The following is a 24,167-nucleotide window of genomic DNA, read 5'->3' on the forward strand; positions in this document are numbered from 1 at the left end:
AAACCTGCCACAAATTTGTAACATTTTCAAACAAAGTTGCCTACATAGACATGTGAAAATTGGGTGTGTTAGAGTAGAGACATACTGGTTACTTTCTTTTTTATGTAGCTCAATGTCTTCCTTTTTAAAAACCTTTTTTACTACCTGTAGTGAAATCACCTGATCTCTTGGGACAGCTCTTTTTGTTTCACTCATCTTCTCTACCCCCTTCCCCTTTGGCAGCCATCAGCTTGTTTCGTGTATCTATGGGTCTATTTTTGTTTATTCATTTATTTTTTTAAAATTCTACATTTAAGTGAAACCATACAGTATTTGCCTTTCCTTGACTCACTTAGCATAATGTCTTTTAGGTCCATTCATGTTGTCGCAAATGGCACGATTTCCTTCTTTTTTATGGCTGAGTAATATTCCATTGTATTAATATAGGTACACCCCATGTTCCTTATCCATTCTGTCTGTGGTCCCCAGGCTGCCTGCACGTCTTGGCCACTGTAAATAACGTGCTGGTTTCATTAGACTTCAGCCTGCTTGGCACAGTTTCGGACCTGCTCTGTTACTCCAAGACCCTTAGCCCACAGTCCAAAGCCCAGCACACGGGGCCAGGGGGCCAGCTTTGGGGTCTGGAGCCTCCGAAAGTGGGCGGATTGGGAAGTGTCTGCAGGGCAGCACTTCAGGGAGTGATGGCACAGAAGTGAGGGCGTGGAGACATGGGTCGTGTTTTGTGGGGGGATTTGTAAAGCAAAATGGCTACATAGAGAAGTTGTGAATAAAGTGCATGTCTGCATGCACAGTGCTTCGTTTACTTGTCAGAGACACTGCTTCTGGGACAGAAGAGGCTACTTTTGTTAGTTTGCTGAATGCACAAGGGACACTGTCATATCCACAAAGAATAGCATGGGATGTTTCTGACAGAAGCAGCCAACATGACATTAGGAAAAATGACTGTGAGACAGTGAAAACCAACTTGAATTAGTGGGAGAAAAACAGGCAGGCAGGCATTCAAGGGTGGGAACAGTCAGTGACATCCAGGGACAGTGATTTATAAGGGGACGGGGGCAGAGGTCAGCAGCTGCTTCTAGATCCTGCTCAAGTACGTCACATACTGATCCCTGGCCTTTCTGCGTCATCTGACAGGTGGTGTGAAGGGCCGGGGGTCGCTGAGGGCTCTGCCTGTGCCCGCAGTGGGGGCGAGGGAGCCCCGACTCGCCAAGGAGGGAGCAGAAGGGGGGCCAGCGGGCTTTCCAGCCTTCCCCCCGGCCTGCCTGGGAACAGGAATGGGAGAAGCCAGGATCACGCACGTGTCTTTCCCAAACCTGGACTACATCTTAGGAAAGTCACCAGCTTTCCTCTCAGTGGCTTTAGTTCTAAGTAGGACTTTTAATGCAGTGGGTATGTGGCTGAGACCAGAAGGGATGCGTGACCTGGGAGCAGGGCCTTATTGCCATGAGAGGACAGGAGTTTCTGGGGAAAGCGGCTGCTTCTCTCCGCTCTCGTCTTCAGTCCTGCTCCCCTCCCATCCCTTCAGCACCATGGGGGACTCTGGGAAAATCCTGGTGTTTTCACAGACGGGGTAGATGGGAAGGGGAGGGTGGGGCCTGCACCTTCCTTCACTCACTTCCTTTCCTCATCAAGCTTCCCCAAGAACCAGCTGGGCCTCTCCTGCTACTGCAGGGCTCTAGGCCCACGTCACTGTCCCCCGGACTCCCTGTCAAGGACTGGGCCGCCTCCCCCCACGTCCCCACACCTCCCCCCACCTCCCCACGCCTCCCCACGCCTCCCACGCCTCCCACGCCTCCCCACGCCTCCCACGCCTCCCACGCCTCCCCACACCAGCTCACACATCTGCCCTCCTCGGACCACGGGCATGTCTGTGTGTGGTTGTGAGTGTCTTGGGCTCAGGGACCAGCTTTTCCTTATTTTCACAATTCCTGAGACCACACGGCGTGCTCGCTGTCAGAGGAACCTTGTGAACACCAGCAGTCTGAATGTGGTGACCCGGCATCCTCACCTGGCGTCATTTGTCCCCTCGGCACTCACCCTGTCCCTGTCTGTGGCAGCCTGTCTGATTTTGTGGACCTGCTTGTGTATCGAGTGGCAGAGCCGGTGCTGTCAGTAGCGCTGAGATACGAAGTGGTAATTAGTCTTTGTCTGCCTTCCTCCCAGGAGCCGGCTCCTCCTCCAGCCGAGCCTGGTGGGCTCAGTGGGAGCCAGTGCAGACTGTAGGAGGCGGGCAGCCCAATAAGAGGTCCGCAGGCCTTAGCCCAGGAGGTTCAGCTCCAGCTCTGGGCCCTAATCAGTCTCTAGGGAAGTCTCTTGGAACACGGATGGGGTGGGGTGGGTACGAGAGTTCGGATTATTTTGTTTGAAAACTCGGTCCAGACATGTATGTAGTTTATGAAGATAGACGTTATATACTGTAATTAAATATATATACATACACATTTATATATGTATATGTAGTTACATACGTGTATCAGTTTGACATGCCAGGAAGTGAAATACGACTTTGAGGACCTTAAGGGTAAGGAGTAGCTTGAGGAATAAAGGAAGTGTTTCCAAGCACAGCTCGCATAGGCCCAGGTGAATGCAAGACCTCGAATTGCCACAGATGATCATGATTGGCTAGAACCTTTCCAACTCACGGTCCAGGCTTTCACCTTCCTGTTGTTACCACCTTTGCTTTTAGCTTAGAGAGGACCAAGTGATTTATTTAATACCAGCCTTTCCCCGGGCTGACTCTTCCTCCAGGCAGGGGTGTGAACTTAATGGTGTCAGAGGTTGAGTCTTGCGGGGTCTCCCCTACTGTTTTTGCTCAAGTCATTCTGTGGGGTGGGGGCTCTGGGTCCCTTTCCGGGTCCCTAACCCCAGGGACCCCTCATGCTCAGTGCACTACTGGATTGGTGTCCCAGTTCATGGGGCAAAGGCTCAGTGTGGTTTTAAAGTTGTTGCTTCTTGTTTGCTGTGTGGGGGGGTGGTTCTTATCCGTCATTGTTACTAGTATTGAGGCTGCAGTGAGCATTCCATCTGTTCCCAAACTCCGCTCCGTGGGACCCTCACTAGGAAGACTTAAAATGGCCAAATAAGTTTGGGCAGCTGCTTATAAGCCACATGTTCCGCTTAGAGATTTACAACATTAGCTTTCTAAAGGCTCTGGGAATTCCTGCAGGGAACAAAACTGTTTAGCCCAGCAGTTCCAGATCTGTTTGATCACGTGACACTGGCTTCCAGCCATGTTGATTCCCAATTCTGTGGAAACACCTGGAGAAGTCCTGCCTCTGAATACTTCCTTACAAGTGGAATGGTTGGGGCAAAGCCTAAGACTGTTCATGAAGCTTGAATACTGGACCAGATATTTGACAGTCCTGGCTGGGACCCCTGTTCTTCACCGTGTCCCCGGAGGAACGTTCTGGGGCCCAGGCTGGCCTTAGAGGTCGTCCTGCTACGTCTGACTTCGTTCAGTCCACCCACTGCCAGACCAGCTGCTGGGGCCAGGGGTCGTGGGAAGGAAAGTCCGGGAACGTCTCGTTTCATTTATAAAGGAGGATGGTGGGTAGGGGGGCGGCACTTCCAGGTAGGAGTGTCACCTGCTTTTGCAGCTCTTGGCTGGCTGGGTATGTCGTTCTGCGGCTCCCAGGCCTGGAAGACGCCACGCTGACCGAGTGGTGGGAGTGAGCTGGGAGCTGATGAGCCTCCGGTTGACCCGGGCCCACCCGCGCTCTCTCCTGACCTGGGAGCTGGGGCGGCATGTGATCAAGGAGCGCAGAAGGGCTGACGTCACCAGGAGGCTGAGCCCACGACCTGGGGGTCCGCTGCTTGGGCTCTGCCCAGCTGCGGCTGGCGCATTCTGGTTGGCATCTCCTCCAGTTGTTTCCTCTGTCCACGTCTTTCCTCTCCACTAGGACTGTGAGCCCCGTGAAGGCAGGACTGGTCATGTTTTTCTTTCGTTCCTCACAGCGCTTTGCACAGAGCAGAGTCCATAGGTGGGGGTCGCTGTCCCATGGGGGGTGCGGGCGAGGCTGCCATAGGCCTGGGCCAGTGAGAGTAAACGGAGTGACATGGCGGAAGTCCCCTGTCACTGATGAGCCCCACTAAGATGGCGAAATACTAACACAATATTTGCATATTTCCTTGACAAGGTCCAAAACTTTTTAAAATGCGGTAGTTTGTTCTCCTCACTTTGATGCCTGTGAAGAATTCTCTGGGTTATTAAAAGCGAGATCCCCAAGCTCTGTGCAGCCGGAGAGTGTTTTTGTCAGAGCTTTGGGCCGCGGTACATGACGCAGTGTCATGTCCGTAATAGCACTTGCAGTCACGTATTCGCCTACTCCTTGTTCCCGAGAGAGGCTGGTTTGTAACCTTTCTGTTCCTTGTGGGCCGCACAGAAATACCAAAGGTGATGTGACTTGCCTACAGTCCCCTGGGAGGCTGTCGGAGGTGAAGTCAGGACGCCTGTGACTGAGGGCCCTGTGCTCATGCCACCCGTTTGTATTACCAGGTATTTTAACTTATTTACGGTGCAGCTCCCTGCCTCCTACCTGCTTCTGAAAGGACTTCGGACAGAGACAAAACTCGTGTCAGAAACCAACTAATTCTCCCGTCAGTTTGGAATGCTCGCCTGTGAAGCTCTGAAAATGATGTTTTAAAAGGGGGACTTTTCTTAACGGTAGATTTGCTTTCTATAAAGTCTGTAAGACCCTTCCTGTCCCCCATCATTGAGTCTGTGGGTTGAGGTCCTGAGGCGTGAGTGTGTGTGTGCGAGGCTGTGCGTGGACCACGAGCTGCTGGTCTGTGTTTTCAGCACCTTCCTGCCTCTTTGGTGTCGTCTGACCAGTGCAGTCACCTGTTCCAGTGTGTTTTATATCAGTGATTGCAAAGCTATTCAAGAATATCAGGTCAGGCAGTTTTGTTCCCTTTAGGTCAGTATTTCTCAAGAGGTGGTCCTGGGGCCTGCTGCCAATCACACGGTTGGGAGCTTCTTAAAATGCACATTCCTGGGCCCTGCTGCCCCGGCCGCCCACAGGGGTGGCGCCTTGGGATTTGGCTCTTTAACAAGGTGCCCATGTAAGCCTGAGAAGTGCACTGAAGGGTCTCAGGAGAACACCTCTCAAAGGCTCCCAAGGGAAGGTGCTGCTCCTGCTGCGTATGTTGTGTCTTCTGGGTACGGGGCCCAGGGAGTCACACAGAGGGTCCCCACCCCGTGTGACAGCTGCATCAGCACACTTGGCCGGGCACTTGCGATCCACCAGGTTATTTCCTGGGGTGACTTTCCAGTGTCCCTGGAGGAAACTGATAGCTCAGTGCTTCCTCCTCAGAGAAGGGGGCACCGATACCCGACCTCCATGTGCCCCCCTGGGTCCCAGAGCAGCCTGTGCCCTGCTCCGCTCCCCCAGAACCAGGCTCCTGCTCCCCACCCCGTCACTCCTTACAACTCGGGTACTTCCACCTCGAGCAGTGTGTCTCTCCTGTTAGATATTTGCAAGCTGAGCAAATCCTGAGTTCCAAGAGAGCTGAGGGGGGCGCATGGCTGGGGGTTAGTGAGGAGACAGGGATGGGGACCGGGAGAGGCTGCGGCCGAGGGCACATTTGGGACCCGATGCAGGAGGATCTGCTAGGAAGACTGGGGTGCAGCCCTGCTGATACTAGATCATCTGAAAGACGTCCTCTTCTCTGCACTTCCATTCCTTTCTCTCCTTCTCCCAGTGCTGCTCCCAACCCCAGGGACCTAGGATGGCGAATGGACGAGCCTAGCACTGTTCTGCACGTGCCTCTCAGCCAGCCCCCGGCCCCGCGATCCGCCAGGGCTCTCCTCCCAAGCTCCCTACACCCTGGGAAGAGCAGCCCACTGGCTGGGGCTGGAGCTCACACCTGCTCCCGGCCCCCCCTCCTCTCCGAGGCTCCCCCAGGCTGGTGCTGTGCTGGCTCCCGAGGTCTGGAGACCTACCCGCAAGCACACAGCACTTGTCCTGTAACTGATGTGTGTGTCCGCAGTCCAGAGACATTTTACTGTGCGGCCCAGTTTGACGCCCGAGAGATGGACACTTAACAGTCAAACTCCGTTATTTTGGTGCCAGTGAAACTTCTAACAAAGTGAGGGTGGACGGTTTATCTCTAGGGGAAGTACGGGCCCAAATACAAATCTTAAAATCAGAGAAGACCAGTAATACCTTTACTTCTTTCAAAACCATTTTAAACGTTTTAAAATACCTTCATTTTAAACGTGTATGCACAGCCTAAAAACATTTAGCCTTACCACTTTTCTGACAAAGCAGACACTCCGTTTCAGAAACCCACCCCCATGCCTGGATGTGAAGGGAAGGGGACTGCTCAGCGGTGATATCAGCTTGTTGGTGTCAGCTTACTGAATCCCCAACCTACCATGTTTTTCTGTCATTGCAGGTGATTTTCAAAGCCAAGTCCAAATATTCTCCAGAATTACTCAAATACCGGTAAGTACCGGGGGCATTTTTCTCTGAGAAAGCGGGTGAAAGGCTCACACAGTAGCCTGTTTCTGCAGCTGGGGCTGGCACACGCCAGCGCTCCGGGGGCTGCCCGAAGCAGTCCTGCTTGCCCCGCATGGAGCTGGCTTGTGGAAGCAGGATTTCGAGGTCTTGCAGCATGTCTACCTCGTTTAGAACCAAGAGCCTGGTACCCTTCATAACCAGGGAGAAAAGAGTGGGGAATAAAATTGATGCACGCTGCTGGCAGAGGCACATGTGAACTAAAGGGCCTCAGCCGAAGGCAGAGGGTTTCCCGAAGATGCTGGCATGTGGCCGGGCATCCCTTCCCCACCCTCTGGGTGTGGGTGCAGCTGTGGCAGAGCCTTGTCCCTGCGGCCCCGCCCTCCATCTGGTGTCCTGGCCCCCCTGGTCCCTAGCTGCCGACTGCCGGTAGGCTGTTTTCCGGAGCTGCGTGGTCTGTGTGCAGTCGCCATAACTCGCCACACAGCTGCTGCTTTGCAGTTCCGCCCACGTCCAACAGATACATTTTTGACCGTCGTAGCACTCAGGCACCCTGAGGCAGAGATGGAGTCTGTGTCCTGGAAAGATTATCGCTCCATCTGTACAGATGTCCAAAACAGCAGAGCAACTCAGAATCAGGCCAAGTGCCATCTGTGACGTGTCAGGCGCGTGGGCGGTTTCTGCTGTGGCCTCTGTGGACGTGGGAGTCACAGGAATTTGGTGGAGGAAGAGAGGCCTGAGCTTGCGGGACAGGAGAGGCGTGCAGTCTAGAAGGGGCGATTTACATCACAAGCCAAGTTCATGTGCAGATGTGCATGTGCATGTTTTTCCTGTGGGGAGGGCCTATAGCTTTTCCCAGATTTCCGTAGAGCTCTGTGACCCCCAGCAGCAAAGAACCAGTGGCTGAGAGAGTTCAGACTTGGCCAAGGTTGGGGGAAGGGAGAGCAGGCATCCCAGGGCGTGAGGCGGGTGTCCTGCTGTCCCTGCCCAGGAGAGCTCCGCGCCACGGGCAGACATTTCTGGAAAGGTGACTTTCGTCACTTTCTTGAATCAAAGTTAAAATTTAATTATTTTATTGCTTTAAAAATATTCCAAAATGTATGCATTTTAAATTTTATGTATACTGGGGGTACCAAAAAAATGTATACAAGTAGACACTTTGGTCAACGTTGCTCAAGCAGTAGTTTGCCGTAATCAGAAGTGTCTGGACGCTGATGGTAACCACTTTGAGCACCTCTTGTAATTGCAGAAGCCACACATGACTTGTATTCATCTTTCCTTATGGGCATATATTGAGTATTACAATTTTATACAGTTTTCCTTTCTTAAAATGTGTATACATTTTTGGGGCACCCTCTGTATATATCTACCTTAAACTTATACAGACTTTTTAGTTAAAATTCTGGAAGTATATATTTTCATCCTCATTTGGCATTCAAAGAAACTTAACTTCAGAAAGTTAGGTGACAGTATGGAGCCAGGATCCAGGTAACGAGACTCTTGGTGCCGTTTGTTTTTCACCTGATCTTGCCGTCTCCCTTCACTACTTTTTGGGTTGTTTGGTTCGTGTTTCTACTAGACTATTCGGCTGGGACTTCAGAGCCCACCATGAAATGGCGCTGGTCCCAAGGAGGGCAGTTTCAAGTAGCAAGTAGTCCAAATAGACAGTCCTGCTGCCTCTGATAAAACAGCCTTTCCCCCGCGCTGCTGGTAACCTAGGCCCACCAGCCCCTGACCCGAAATGGGGGTCAGTAGAGGGTGGGGGGGTGGAAGGGGGGCCTGGGAGCAGAGAATGCATGAATGCAGGGGTGGGGGAGAGTATTCTGATTGGATCGCGGAGCCGGTCTTATCTTGGAAATGCTTGATTGAGGCCGGGGTAACAAGGTGTGGAAGCTTCTAGAAGTGTGCTGTGAAAGCACTAGTCAGAAAGGAAGACTGAAGTTTTCAACCTCTGTGCACTAGGGAGACGGGGTCTGTCAGGTTAGAAGACGGGGGTGGTACTTGATCCTGAAACCAAAGTGTAGACGTGACAGGCTACGCTGAGGTGTGTAACTGCTTTCACGGGGAGGGGTCTTGTAGAGATGAAGAGAGAAGCGGGAGAAACACAGTTGGATCCAGATGTTAAAGGTCAAACGTTTGGGCCAGAGAAGGGAAGGGCTTCCTGAAGCCAGGAGGGTGAGATTTCAATGGGAGAAGCCCATTGACTCATTCTGATAACTCAGTGGCCACTTGAGAAGGAATCCTGGGAGTTCTCGTGTTTCCACACATCTGTAGTCTCCTCTCAGTCCCCGTTTCTCTTAAGTCAGATGCCACAGCCAACGTTTCAGGCCACAGCTTATCCCTTGAGATGCTTCAGATGGACTGGCTTCCCTACCTTGCAGCAAATCACAAGCCATTAGTCTAGAACTAGTGGAAACTTCCCACCCCACGCTGCTCCTGTAGCAATTCTGTGTTTCTAAAGATAGTTTATATTCAGCCCAGCCCAGAACCACTTTATTTCACCCATTTCACTAACACATCCATTGGCTCTGAGTTTTATTGGAGTTGCTGTCCATGTGGTTTGGTTTTTCTCTTTCTTGGTCTATGTTGTTTTAACCTTTGGATCAGGAAATGTGAACACTGGGCATGGGAATGCACAAGAGTACTTTGATTTTTAAACATTTGAAACTGTTTTCCCTCTATCTTCAATTTTTTTAAAAAAATAAAAGCTATAATGAGCCGGGCTTTGCTTTTCCTGTTCTATAAGAAATCTAAGGTGTTGGAAGAGAAATTGAGACAATCTAGTAATCCTGTCCCTGCATGGTAGGAGGTGGTGACATTACATTGACCCAAGCCCAGCACTTCCTGTCCTGAGGAGGAGAGGACAAGTGTCTGGGGGTGGGGCATGGGGGCTGCCTCGGCTCTGTGCTTGCTAACCAGCCAGACGCGGATCCTTCTGGTCTCGCAAGTGAAATGGTCTTCCCAGAAGCTGGGGTCCCACTAATTTTCTTATGCTTTGGTCTTTTATCTGGGCTATTTATCTTGACCCTGTGGTTTGGGTTGAAAAGTAGTAGTTTTAGGGCAATGTCCAAAACATTGTTCCTATGGAAACACACCCTTCTGATAAGGTCTGTTCTGCCCCCCTCCCCTTTAAAACTCTCTCTCCACCCTCCAGAGCCCTCGCTTTCTTCCAGAGCTGCAGGCCAAGGGGGAAAAGTTAAGTTTTATGTTTGTTCTTTTTCATTACAAAAATTATGTAAGGTCATTAGGAGAAAGTTATAAAATAGAAAAAGATAGAAATTTGTGCATTTACACATGTGGAAAGAAGTAGAACAAATTTCCTGAAGCTCTAAGGGAATACAGTGACATATCCCATTGTAGGTTTATTAATACATTTTTCAAGACAGAGCTGGTGTTTTGTCGCATTTCTAATTTTGCTTTCTGACTTTTTAATGTTGGATCATAAGTACTTTTTTCATATTGTTTCAAGTCTCACAACACAGGGTGTTTCTTTAAGACAGTAACAGGCTTTGTTTAGCAGGTGGCCCTATAGGCTCGGGGAGTAGGACTTGACTGAAGTCAAGGGGGCAGGAAGGTTTTCAGCAGAAAGATCCGCTTGTATAAGACAGGAGGTGGGGATGCCTGGAGAGCTTTGGGGACAGTGGGGAGCTGGCCTAATTAGCACACGGGGCGCCATAGATGGAGCTGACACGAGTGCAGGGGAAGGGAGGGTGCGGGGTGGGGTTCAGGTTGGAGGTGAATTAGAACACTCACGTTAGTTCTGGTCAGAAGGCGTGGGGCAGGGTGGTGGTGGTGAGATGGGAAAGAGGCGCAGATGGGAGAGTGGGAATAAGGAACCTGTGGGATTGACAACTGATTGTGTGTGTGTGTGTGTGTGTGATGTGTGGTGTGTGTGATGTGTGTGAGGTGTGGTGTGTGTGATGTGTGTGTGTGATTTGTGTGTGTGATTTGTGTGTGTGATGTGTGTGTGTGATGTGTGTGTGATGTGCGTGTGTGTGTGATGTGTGTGTGATGTGTGTGATGTGTGTGTGGTATGTGCGTGTGGTGTGTGTGATGTGTGTGATGTGCATGTGTGTGATGTGTGTGTGTGATGTGTGTGTGATGTGTGTGTGATGTGTGTGTGATGTGCGTGTGTGTGTGATGTGTGTGTGTGATGTGTGGTGTGTGTGTGTGTGATGTGTGGTGTGTGTGTGATGTGTGTGTGTGATGTGCATGTGTGTGATGTGTGTGTGATGTGTGTGTGATGTGCGTGTGTGTGATGTGTGTGTGATGTGCGTGTGTGTGTGATGTGTGTGTGTGATGTGTGTGTGTGATGTGTGTGATGTGTGTGTGGTGTGTGTGTGTGGTGTGTGTGTGGTGTGTGTGATGTGTGTGTGTGTGATGTGCGTGTGTGATGTGCGTGTGTGTGATGTGTGATGTGTGATGTGTGTGTGATGTGTGTGTGATGTGTGTGTGGTGTGTGTGTGGTGTGTGTGTGTGGTGTGTGTGATGTGTGTGATTTGTGTGTGTGTGATGTGTGTGTGATGTGTGTGTGATGTGTGTGTGTGAAGTGCGTGTGTGTGTGTGTGTGAGTGTGTGTGTGATGTGTGTGTGATGTGTGTGTGATGTGTGTGTGATGTGTGATGTGTGTGATGTGTGTGATGTGTGTGTGATGTGTGTGTGGTGTGTGTGTGTGATGTGTGTGATGTGTGTGTGATGTGTGTGCATGATGTGTGTGTGTGTGTGTGTGTGTGTGATGTGTGTGATGTGTGTGTGATGTGTGTGTGTGATGTGTGTGTGATGTGTGTGTGTGTGATGTGTGGTGTGTGTGATGTGTGTGTGATGTGTGTGTGGTGTGTGTATGTGATGTGTGTGTGTGATGTGTGTGTGTGTGATGTGTGTGATGTGTGTGTGTGATGTGTGTGTGTGATGCGTGTGTGTGATGTGTGTGTGTGTGATGTGTGTGTGAGATGTGTGGGTGTGATGTGTGTGATTTGTGTGTGATGTGTGTGTGTGATGTGTGTGTGTAATGTGTGTGTGTGTGATGTGTGTGTGTGTGTGATGTGTGTGTGATGTGTGTGGTATGTGTGTGTGGTGTGTGTGATGTGTGTGATTTGTGTGTGATGTGCGTGTGTGTGTGATGTGCGTGTGTGTGATGTGCGTGTGTGTGATGTGCGTGTGTGTGATGTGTGTGTGTGATGTGTGTGTGATGTGTGTGTGATGTGTGTGTGATGTGTGGTATGTGTGATGTGTGGTGTGTGTGATGTGTGTGTGTGTGATGTGTGGTGTGTGTGTGATGTGTGTGTGTGATGTGTGGTATGTGTGATGTGTGGTATGTGTGATGTGTGTGTGTGTGATGTGTATCTGTGTGATGTGTGGTGTGTGTGTGATGTGTGTGTGTGATGTGTGGTGTGTGTGTGATGTGTGTGTGTGATGTGTGGTGTGTGTGATGTGTGTGTGTGTGTGTTTTAGAGATCTTTACAGTCAGCAGCCTGAAAAGCTAACGGTGGAAATTATGGTTGTTCAGAAAACTGGAGGAGGAACATTAGGAGCTGAGTGTGGACATGCTGAGGTGACAGGGCCTCAATGGCAGCTGGTTGGAATGTGAGTCTGGATGTAGGACAGAGGCAGTAGCTCAAGACACAGCTTTCTGAACATGGTCGTACAAAAGCTGTCCGTAAAGCGGTAGGACTGAGCATACTTCCTGAGGAACTGGGTGTGGAGGAGAGTGCTCCGGACGTCAACATTTTGGGGAAGGAAGAAGACGAAGAGGAACCAGGGGTTCCCCAGGGACAGGCTCAGATGAGGAAATGAGGGGAGTGAAAATGAGGGGCATGTTGGGCTGTGGAGGAAGTGGGGGTGCTCCAGGACGGTTACGGGGAGATGGCGGCCCAGCCAGTTTGCACCTTTGAGTGTAGTGAGTAGGTCTTGGAGCCCGAGAGAATGTCAGTAGGACCACAGAGCAGAGCAGAGCCCAGCCTGGTCACAAGGGTGACTCCCTGTGGAGGAAGTATTGATGGGAGAAGGGGAAGCCTTTTTCTGGGACTTGCTGTTGATGAGAGGTTCTGTGGGGTGAGGACAGGGGAAAAAGCCGGACAAGAAGGCAGAGGGCCCACTGCGTCCTCCCAGAGGAGGGTAGGGGTGTCATCTCCATGTCACACATGAGGACACACAGCTCTCTCTCACACCAGGCGGGTGAAGGCGGGGCGAGGGCAAGGGTGGAGGCTTGGTGTGAAAACCCAAGCTGGGAAGGGCATGGGGGGGCGGGATTGGGGGCGGTATGGGGGGAGCCACCCCGTCCGGGTGCAAGTTACACCTGGTTTTCTCACCCTTCACCCTCGCGGTACTGTCCCAATGTTCTGCAGCGGTCATGTACTGCTTTCTTAATAAAGAAAAAGGAATAAGAATTTACATCCACAGTAGCATTTAATACCAGACCCATGAGAAGTCATCTGGAAAAGTTAGATGTCCTGACAGTGCTTTTTCCAGACACTCACTGCTGCCATGTGGATAGAAATGTGTGTACACTTTGGCAATGGCCCAGACATGACAGGACTGATTCCAGAGGGTTCTGAATGTTTCTAACCCACGCCCTTCACAAAAGTGCAGCAGATAATAAAACAGTAAGAAATAGGGCTTTGAAGGAACTAGGATGCAGGTTTTCGGTGACTCCCAAATGATTCTGCCTTTGTCCTTCTCTCCATGCCCGACTTCCCCATCTGTGAAATGTGGGAGAGAACAGATAAAAGCCACAGTCATTTACCATGAGCCAGACATTGTGCTAAGTGCCCCCCGTGTGTTCTCCCCTGGCCTCTCAGTAGCCCTGCGAGCAGGTACGGAACCCCCAACTCATGTCCATGGAGGAGGTGGAAGCTTGGCCTGGTGGCCCACGGTCCCAGGCAGATTTCGTGTTTCCCTGATTGTGACCTGGAGGAAACACTCCTGCGTTGGCCGTAGTTTTCCACGTGGCGAGGTGATGCTGATCTTAGCAGTGGGAAAATGTGTGTCCTGCACAGGAAGTGCGGGCGGGTAGGCTGAGCCCAGCGTGGTGTTTCTGCGCTGGGGACACAGTCATGAGGCCGCCCTTCCTGAGCTGTCGGCTGTGGGAGATGCTGGAACCCAGGAACCCAGAACTGAACCGTGTACCCATGTGCTGGGAAGGACACTAATAGCACGTGTGATGGGGGCGGCAGTGGACAGACGGAGGGCCTGCTGGCCGGGACGAGCAGAGGGACCTGCAGGGACTGTGACACTCAGTGAGACAGTGAGGTGGGTTGGAAGGGCCTTGACCAGGGAGCGCGTCCTGTAAAAGAACCTGACCCTGGTAATTCATGTTTATTTTTCCAAAAAAAATTGTTTCTGATTGAAAAGCTTTGAGTGCATCACTGCACATGAAATCGCATCTCAGAGACTGTAAAGCACGGCCCGTCCCCACGGCACGCGGCACAATCCAGGGGCCCCTGGGGTGGCTCTGACCACCCTGTACCCTTCCTGCGTCTCTCATGTCCTTTGATGGCACCACCCTGTGTCCAGGTCCCACCGGTTCCTTGTCACTCCTCTGGCACGCCTCCCTCCTCAGCCCCCGGGCCATCGTGTCTCCTGCCTGAAGTCCTTTCATCCCGTCCATGCTCCACTCTGCCCCGAATCATCTTTCTCAAACGCAGACATGGCCACATGTGTCATTCCTGTGCTTATCCACCTTGTGGGTCCCCAGCCCCCTCCAGTTTCTCTGTCACCCCGTCTGTCCCCTGCGATTGCTCAGGTCCAGCAAACACTCGCCAGCCCAAACCCAGTGTGGTCTTGCCTGCATTTCCACCTTTGCCCGTATCATGCTTTGCGCGCTGTGTTCTGTGCATGTTGTCCTTCCCCCCCTCCCCGCCCCCGTATCTTCCTGGCCACCTGCGCTGCATCTTCTCCATCCTGTTACCTCTGCAGCGGCTGGAGGGGTCAGCGGCGCCCAGCCCAGGGCTGCAGAGGGAGGAGCCTGTCATCCCTTCTCTCCACCTTGAAAGATGTAATTCCTCAAGTTCAGGTGTTTCCCCCAGAAAGGGGGACGGTCTCATAGCTGAGGCGATGGAGTGTTTACCGGAAAGTAAAGGACCACCCTGGTTAGGGATCCAGTGTGATGCTTCTGGGGTCTTTCCTCCCTCCCCCCGCCTGCATCCCCCCTCCTTCTCTCTCAGACATATTTATTGAGCTCCTACTGTGTACAATGTGGATAGACAGGGTGAAGGGCCAAAGTCTCCATCTTCCTGGAGCTTACCACCTAGGAAGGAGGTGGTGTCGGTCAGACCGTGTCCATGTGCTTTATTATAAACTGACCAGTCTGTGAGGTTAAAGTACAGGGACCAGTAAAGCAGATGTCAGAGACCTGATCATGTGTGTGTGTGTGCACGCGCACGTGTGTGTGTAAGGGGGTGCAGGGTGAGTCAGGAAAAGCTTTTAGGAAGACGTGATATTTGAGCTATGATCTGAAGGATGAGGTGGAGTGAGGTCAGCAAACTTCCTTTGACAGAATGTGGGCTCTGAAAATTCAGTGAGTTTCCCGGTGGATAGTAAATTATGATTTGCGAGACATAAAATACCATTCAAATTAGCTGGGGTACGTGGGGGGTTATTATATGGTCTTGACATCTGAGGGCAGGAAATAAAACTGCAGCCATTCATCTGCCCCTCTCTTGGTCCCTCCCTCCCTCACCCTGTGAGCTCCTGTCAGTGGCTTCGTGTCTGGAGCTGGGACTAGAATCCAGCTTTCCCTGTCCTCGTGTGTGATGGCTTTTGCAGACATCACTCTCTAGCTTCAAAACCACTTCCAGTTGATGGTCTTGGACTTGGTTTTGGACTTACAAACGTTCAGCTGAAACCAGTCTGGCTTTGAGCCCAGCAGGCCTGTTCCTTATTTGTGCGTCTTCTGGAAGACATCTGCCTAAGGGAAATATGGTATGTGCTTAAGAGAAACTTGAGGCTGCTGATTTCTGTGTTAGCAAATCTGAGAAGTCTTTATATAGACCTTATACAGGTCACTTAGGATGTGTGTGGCTCTGAGAAGCTGCAAGGTCAAAATGGCCAGTGACAAGGACAGCCGGCAGCGTTCAGCCTTGGGCCAGGCGCTGTGGCAGATTTTTCACCCCAGCATCCAGGAGTGAGGGTTCCCAGGTACGAGAGAGTGCTACCCAACTCCCACTTCACCCATGACTTTTTTTGGGTAAAACCCTTTATAAACATTTCAGTCTGCGAAGACAACCTGTAAGGTAAGTATAATTTAGTCTAGTTTCAGGTGAAGCTCACACAGGCTGATTTTGCACCCCCTCCTGAGTGCAGAACGGTTTCGGGCTCCCAGAAAACAGCTGACTCCGGCCCATGCTCCATACTCTGAGTCTGTCCTCCGCAGGGAGCATCCACGGCTCAGACAATCCTCACAGCTTCCCAGGGACGGGAAATGGGGCTCCGAGCGCTAAGTACCTTCGCGGGGACACAATTGGTAGCCAGTTTGTAATTTGAATCCTGGACTGGCTACCTCCAAAGTCCACCTCTGAGGTGCCTGTTAACTTGGGCCTGTTCTGCTTCCGGCTGTTCCTTCTCAAGTGACGCAGAATATGCAGGCAGGTCCCGGTGCCTTAAATTTGTGTCTCGTCCCATCCAGGTTACCCCTCTACCTGGCCTCACTCTTCATCAGTCTCGTCTTCCTGTTGGTGAATTTAACCTGCGCTGTACTGGTGAAGACGGGAAGCGGGGAGAGGAAGGCGATCGTGTCCGTGCGCGTGGCCATCAATGACACACTCTTTGTGCTGTGTGCCATCTCTCTCTCCATCTGTCTCTACAAAATCTCTAAGATGTCCTTAGCCAACATTTACTTGGAGTCCAAGGTAAGGGTGCCAACGAGGCCAAGCGCCCGCCATTCAACTTGTTCTAAAAATAGACAGACTCCGCACACACCTTTCACAGCTGACCCCCTACCAATGATTAGCCACACTGCGGTTGCCAAAACACAGAGGTATGTGGTTCACTGACCTTTGTATGTGAGGAGGGTTCCATCTCGGTGGCTCAGTGTATTGGAGTGTGCAGAATTCTTGGCAGAGAGTTAAGTCTCTGGTTTATAGATGCAATGGTTTAACCACCATTTTAAAGGACCAGTGGGGTGGATTGTGCTAATATTAATAGAAACACATTTTTTTGAAGTTTTATTGGGGAATATTGGGGAACAGTGTGTTTCTCCAGGGCCCATAAGCTCCAAGTCATTGTCCTTCAATCTAGTTGTGGAGGGCGCAGCTCCGCTCCAAGCCAGTCACCATTTTCAATCATAGTTGCAGGGGGCGCAGCCCACCGTCCCATGCGGGAACTGAACCGGCAACTTCGTTGTTAAGAGCTCGCACTCTAACCAACTGAGCCATCCGGCTGCCCCAGAAGCACACTTATGTTCCCTGTTCCAGACACTTTTATAAACACTCAACATGTATAAACTAACAGAATCCTCACGACTCTGTGAGAGTATGTATGAGTCCCACTTTATACATAAGGAAACTGAGGCACAGAGGTTAGTAGGTTGCCCCAGGACACGCAGCTGGTAGAGGCAGTGCCGAGACTCGGCCTCAGCAGTACGGTTCCAGGGTCTGTCCTCTTCTCCACGTGGTCGTACTGCTATAGCGACTCCGAGGCAGGCTCACTGCCAGCCTGGTGTGCCCACGAGCGGGGTCTGGAACGCTGGGGACGGCCCAGGGAGCTCAGGACTCCATTCCTCTCAGTGATTGTTTAGAGCCACACAAGGTCTTGGCCCGTTCTCTTTCCACACCGTAGAACCTGCGGTCTCCTTTCCCTTCCCCAGAGTTACACAGAGGGGCTGGTAGGCTGCCCGGGGCTGTGGTGCCTAGTGCCCCCCATCAGCCTGGTCCCCAGCTCTCTTTTCATCGAGAAGCTTAGTGAAGTGTGAGGACGGGGAGCAGATGCCGGGGCGCCCGCTGGCTGTGGGGCCACAGCCCCACAAGTCATGTGGCCTCCCTGGGCCTTGGTTTTCTCATGTGTAGAACGGTTGAGTGGTTTCTGTGGCGCCTCTGCTTGTAGAATGCGGAGGCTGTGTGCCCGGGGGCATACCCCCGTCTGCCTCCTTTGCCCTGTGGCCCTGCAGGCCATATCTTTGGTCTGAAGATTGTGTGGCAGCTCTGTCTTCCGTGGCTTTGTGTCTAGCGTAGTTTTTCTTTAATAAATTTTGACAAGTTTTAGACTTGATTTTGCCTTAACTTTCTTATTATTTATATTGTCTCCCATATAGGGGCTATCCAAGGCTTTAAAAAACAGAATTGTGGTTTTAACAGGAGGGGTTAAATTTTAAATTATCAAATACCGTTTGGGTCACGACCATGGCAAACAAGTTAACTACTGGCAAATTAAATATCTTGAAATTAGTTAGTGATTTCCAGATGTAAAACTCAAAAAATGAATTTTAGTGTTTTGGTTAACTATCTTTCTAGCTAGGGGGCTTTAACTGACTTTGGGAATTGACAGCTCCATAAATTGGGGCACAGGTCACTGATTTCCTGGTAATTTTAAGCCAGGACTCCAGGACTCCCAGCTTAGAAGATTCTGGGTTTTGAGGAAGTGACAGAGCCTCTGCCAGCCACACAGCTTTTTCCCAACCACTGTCACTCTGAGAGTGTTTGTCCCCAAGCCAGAGGCGGGGCACTGAGCTCAGAGGCCGAGGGGGTCCTTTTGGAGCTGGGCAGTGACACTTAGAGCTTTAACAGGGAAGCCATCTGACTGTTTTGTTCTTACACAGCCTCAGACAAATAGCTCACACTGTAACCCCATTAAAGGCACATCCAAATCAACTCCCAGGCTTTAAATCATCTGTGTGCAGATAATTGAAAGGTCTAGGAAGGGGTGTGGAATGAGGGGAGGTCTGGAGTGGGTCTGAGGCCCGCAGGTGGAGGGTTCTGATGTGTCGGGGAGGCTGCAGCGCCCCTGAGGTCCGACGGACTCACCAGCTGGGAGCAGGCAGTACTGGTGGAGGCCGGCGTCCTGCACCTGCAGTGGGCCGCCCCTCATGGCTCCCGCTTTTCCAGGGCTCCTCTGTGTGTCAAGTGACTGCCGTCGGCGTGACCGTCATCCTGCTGTACGCCTCCCGAGCCTGCTACAACCTCTTCATCTTATCGTTTTCTCAGAGCAAGAACGTCCATTCCTTTGATTACGACTGGTACAATGTATCAGACCAGGTCAGTGGGCGCGTGACGTGTCACCCGAATGGTGACTCTTTGCAGCATCGCATGTGGCAGAGAGGTATAAGCTCCTGGCTATCGCTGTTAAACACCTTGACAGCCACTTACCTGTGTAGTACCCACAGCCTCATCTGTAAAATGGGGTCATAGTGCCTGCTCTTCCAGCTCATATGTCTTGTGAGGAACTCGGATGTGTGTGCACACGTACCCGTGCACACATGGGCGTACATTCTCCTCTACCTTCTGGGGCTCTTGTCAAGCAGTACTTACATTGTTTAAAGTGCTTCCATGTAATTGTAAGTTGGTCTTATTAAAGGGTGAAATTTGCACAGGTAAAACATTACCATGTAGGTTTCAGAAAATACATAAAACTAGGAAGTTATGAGAAATTTTGTAATGGAGCACGACCACTAACAACATTTCAGGAAATCCAGACGCAAGTGGCTGAGGACATTCAGGTGGTGGTTAGTCAAAGCTCATTTACCAGCCGTCTCACTCTGATACTTTTTGTTTCATAAGTTACACGTCATAAAGCAAACGAATCATCTGGCATCCATGTTCACAGAATCTCACAGTACAAAACAATGAGTTCACACACTCTCATCGGTACCTTGAAATACCGATTCTTAGTCTCCAGCCCTGGACAGAGAGGTAGGGATGTGGAAATGAGCAGACTCCCTGCCTGTAGGAGCTGATGTCCCCTGAGGAAGAGACCCACACAGAGAAGCCATTACAATAAAGACATAGAACGTCTATAATAGGAGCCTGTTGGATTGAACTGCAAAAGCGCCTTAGCTTTTCCTAGAAAAATACTGAGTAGCCAACTGTATACAGATCCATTTCTAAAATCCCAGCGGTGCTTGGAACCTGGACTAAACTAAGACTCTGGAAGAAAGAATGAAATGACCATGGTAAGTTAAACCTGTGAGGCCAAGATGCACTTCAGAATAAGAGAAAGGATTAAAGCAGCGGCGACCACCACCACCCCTAACCCAGACCAATACCACAAATACAGCTGGGAGAAACGGGGGCCAGGCACTGCTGAAGCTGTGCCCTGTTTGGAGACTCAAATATATAAAAATCTGAACTTCAAACAGTAATAAATTAGACTTATTGGAATACACCCAGGATTTCCATTTAGGAAAATATACATACCATTTACTATTTTAACTATTCGTAAGTGTCCGAAGTTTACCCATCTTGCTGGGCAGCCATCAGCACCATCCACCCCCAGAACTATTTCACCCCGTGTGCCATGAAACAACAGAGATTTGGTTTTACAAAATAGCTATTTCAGTTTTTCTTTCAAGTAAGAACTTGTAATTATGATAACTTTAAAATATCACAAATTTTAAAATTTTGTTGTTAGGGGCTATTTATTCAGAGATCTAGACCTAGGTGTTGTAACTGAGAGAATCTAGGAGCAAAGCAAATGGCCACAGGTTGCACATGTCTTCCGTGTAAAATGGAAAAAGAGCGACCAACTATTGAGACATACTATAGGTGGAATATGAGATGCAAAGTTTGAGAGGACTCTTTCTGAAGAGTACATGATTCGTTTTGGTTAACGTACTTACATACGGTGTAATACTCCATTATAGGAAAAGGATTAAGGTTAGGCGATGGGCCCTTTATGGTTTGATTTTGGTGCACTGTCTTTCTTTGAAATGTTGCCTTCCTGGTACAGTTACCCAAACACAGCCTTGCGTGTCCCTCACACACCTTCCGTCTGCCCCAGAGGGAGACAACCATGGCCACTCGGCCATATCTCTGCTCCAGAAGCCTGGCGTCCTGGACTCTGAGAATTATTTTCTTGACAGTCTCGCCTGCAAGGAGCTTACAGGGCAAAGAATAGGATAAAGTTAATGTGAAGAGAAGTTTAGAAATTGCCAGATTTATGCTAGAGATGAGACAGTGTAACAGACACGCTGCTCTCAAGAATTGGGAGAAGGCAGCGTATTCTTACTCAGTTGTTGAAGAAAGAAAATCAGCTGGAATTTGAGAAAGTTCATTTGGACATAAGGAAAATTTTGGAGGGTGATATTATAAAACATCAAAGTGGCAGTTTCCATGTTAGAATATCCTGAAGAAGAGGATTATCTGCCCTGAATGGTTTAAGTAACTTCCCACCTGAGGGTGGACCATTAGTATTATCTGATTTCAACCTGTACGTTTTAGGGAAAGGATTCCACTCAATTAGAATTCGTTTCTGTCCACATCAGAAAGAACTGAGTCAAACTTATTTCCTCTGTCCTCGCTCTAGTGACACCACTTTCTCCATCTCTCTCCACAGGCCGACCTGAAGAACCAGCTGGGAGATGCTGGCTACGTAGTGTTTGGAGTGGTCCTTTTTGTGTGGGAGCTCTTACCTACCACCTTAGTTGTTTACTTTTTCCGGGTTAGAAATCCTGCAAAGGACCTTGTAAGTAAACCATTTTGTATTTGCAGAAAATACCTCCTCATTCTAATCACAAGATACTCAATTTGAATTTTTTCTTAGATTTTTCGATAGAGAGCCTCTTTCATCCTGTTGTGATATAAAAAAGTCCCTTATTTGAGATTTTCTTCTCCTTTAATTCTCCTTTGAGGGAAATATGTTTTTCAGTTTAACTTTGTTTTACAGAAGAAAGGAAAGTAAGTCGCATGTCAGGGCCTGGGCAGACCGTTGAACTATTTTTCCTGATGCAACAGTAGCCTCCCTGTGAACCAAATCTATAAGCTTCTATTTTAGCAAAGGAAAATAGAAAATGGCAATTCATTTCTTCACCCCTGTCTTATGCTGGATGGTGAGTAGGGAATGGGGCCGTAGGAATTAAGAACATTATTGTGAAGAATGCTAAAGCCACTCACCCAATTTGGTCACATTTCTGCTCAACTAACTTTATATAAATGTCTTTATGAGGGCAAGACAGAAGATGCAAGCTCCCGGGAGCTGGGCTCCATAAATTATTCCAACCACGCTAACTAGTGGTAGAATTTTGAATCCGTGGTCTTTCAAACCCATGGGAAAGTATAAGGAATGGTTTTTGTCCAATGTGAGCACAATGTGGGTGGTAAGGAAAGCATAGATGTAATAACCAATCTGTTGTGTTTTACTTTGTGTTTTTGTATTCATCTCTGGATAGTCACTGACGAGCCAGGAATAGAAAAAAAGAGTAAGACAGGAGTGGGGAGGGTGGTGCAGAAGCCAACCTGATAGATGGGCCTTGACAGAGAATGGCCCTTCTCAAACTTCTTGGTCTCAGGACACTTTACACTGATAAATTATTTTGTTTTAAATTGAGGTATAATTGACATTCTATTACTTCCAGGTGTATAACGTAATGATTCCGTATTTATATATATTGCAAATTGATCAGTATGGTTAAGTCCACTTAACATCCATCACCACACAGCTACAAGTTTTTCTTATGAGGAGAACTTTGAAGATCCATTCTCTTAACTACTTTCAAACATACAATACAGTATTAATAACTACAGTCGCCATGCTGTACATTACATCCCCAAGACTTACTCATTTTATAACTGGAAGTTTGTACCTTCACTCGTATCACACACACACACACACACACACACACACACACACACACCTCCCTCCCTCCCACTACTCCCACCTCAGGTACCACTACTCTGCTCTCCGTATCTATGAGCTCCAGGGTTTTCTATTTGTTGGTTTTCAGATTCCACATATAAGTGAGATCATCCACTGTTTATCTTTTTCTGTCGACTTATTTCACTTGGCATAATACCCTCTAGGTCCATTCAAGTTGTCACAAATGGCAAGTTTTCATTATTTATGGCCAAGTAATATTCCATTATGTATATATACTATACCACATTTTTATCCAGTCATCTACCAATGGACATTTAGGTTGCTTCCGTATGTTGGCTATTGTGAATAGTGCTGCCGTAAACATAGGGGTGCATATATCTTTTTCATTAGTGTTTTGGATTTCTTTGGATAATTATTCAGAAGTAGAATTGCTGAGTCCTAAGGTAGTTCTATTCTTAATTTTTTGAGGAACTTCCACTGTTTTCCATAGTGGCTGCACCAATTTACATTCCCATCAACAGTACACGAGGGTTCCCTTTTCTCCACTTCCTTGTCAACACTTGTTTGTTGATTTATTGATGATGGCCATTCTGACAGGTGTGAGGTGACATCTCATTGTGGTTTTGACTTAGGTTTCCCTGATGATCAGTGATGTTGAGCACCTTTTCATATGTCTGTTGGCCATGCGCATGTCCTCTTTGGAGAAATGTGTCTTCAGATCCCTTGTCCATTTTTATATTGTCTTTTTATTATTGAGTTGTAAGAGTTCTTTATATATTTTAGATGGAAGTCCCTTGTCAGATAAGATTTGTAAATATTTTCTCCTATTTTGTGGGTTGTCTTAAATTTCTTGATGATGTCCTTTGAAGCACAAAAGTTTTTAATTTTGATGAAGTCCAGTTTATCTGTTTTTTTTCTTTTGTTGCTCATACTTTTGGTATCTTGTCTAAGAATTCTTTGCCAAATCTTAGATCATGAAAATTTGCCTCTGCATTTTCTTCTAACAGTTCTATAGTTTTTACTCTTACATTTAGGTCTTTGATCTGTTTTGAGTTATTTGTATATGTGTGAGGTAAGGTCCAACTTCGTTTCGTGAACTACAAATGGTAAATTTTAAGGCATCCCACCTTGTATAAGTTCCACTTGGCTTCCTATACTTGGCTAGTCTTAGAAAAGCAGGAATTCACATATAGTTAGCTACCATGTAACAACTTTGTTTCATACGGTTGGTTAACCTTTAAGTAGACTACTAATGATATGTACAGGATGTCAGACAAATGCTGGATTTTATGCCACATTTGGTTTGCCGTATCACATTGTTCTGATCTGCTTACTTGAAACCAGTTGAAATTTTTTGAGAGGTAAACTCAGCTTGGGGACAGAAACAGAGTGTACAGATTATAGAGGCAGGGTATGGAAACTGGATAATAAACTCTCTCAAAATTATGTGATCATTATTATTTCATTATTTTACATTGTTGTGTATACCCACATTATCATATAGGTTTATGTCCAATGTGGGACCATCTAGTTTGGCTGATTTGGGTGTTGTCTGGTGTTGCGATAAGGGATTAAAACTATGATAATGTGTTGTTGCAAGTAGAACCCCGAAAGGAGATTTTGTCCGTACTGATAAAAGTCAGTACCTCTCAAGTATAAAGCAAGTGAAATGAGCTTTGTCTCCCTCAAGGAGATCTTGTTTTTCTTTGTCGAGTGTGAGGCCGTGTCTGAACCAGTAACTGTCCTTCCAGACCAGCCCTGGAATGGTCCCCAGCCATGGCTTCAGTCCCAGATCCTACTTCTTTGACAACCCTCGGAGATACGACAGTGATGATGACCTTGCCTGGAACATCGCCCCTCAGGGTCTTCAGGGAAGGTGAGCCCCTGCTGCGTGTTAGAGAGGCGGGGCTGGAGGGTGTGGGCTGCCCTGTGAGATGGATTCCAACCAAAGGAACGTGACTTCACAGA

The 24,167-nt window shown here is 48.9% G+C and overlaps 1 protein-coding gene across 1 annotated transcript in view; it reads left to right on the top strand.

Annotated features, from left to right (window-relative positions):
* The window catches only part of GPR137B (G protein-coupled receptor 137B), a 36,083-nt gene that overhangs the window by 8,131 nt on the left and 3,785 nt on the right, over positions 1–24,167 (top strand). Inside the window, exons 2-6 of the mRNA XM_019746998.2 lie at positions 6,397–6,446; positions 16,081–16,303; positions 18,494–18,643; positions 20,940–21,068; positions 23,951–24,075. Of these exons, the coding sequence (XP_019602557.2) occupies positions 6,397–6,446; positions 16,081–16,303; positions 18,494–18,643; positions 20,940–21,068; positions 23,951–24,075 (677 nt within the window). The remainder of the gene's footprint in view (positions 1–6,396; positions 6,447–16,080; positions 16,304–18,493; positions 18,644–20,939; positions 21,069–23,950; positions 24,076–24,167) is intronic.

This window comes from Rhinolophus sinicus, linkage group LG12 (assembly GCF_036562045.2).
Source record: "Rhinolophus sinicus isolate RSC01 linkage group LG12, ASM3656204v1, whole genome shotgun sequence".
Taxonomy (NCBI): Eukaryota; Metazoa; Chordata; class Mammalia; order Chiroptera; family Rhinolophidae; genus Rhinolophus; species Rhinolophus sinicus.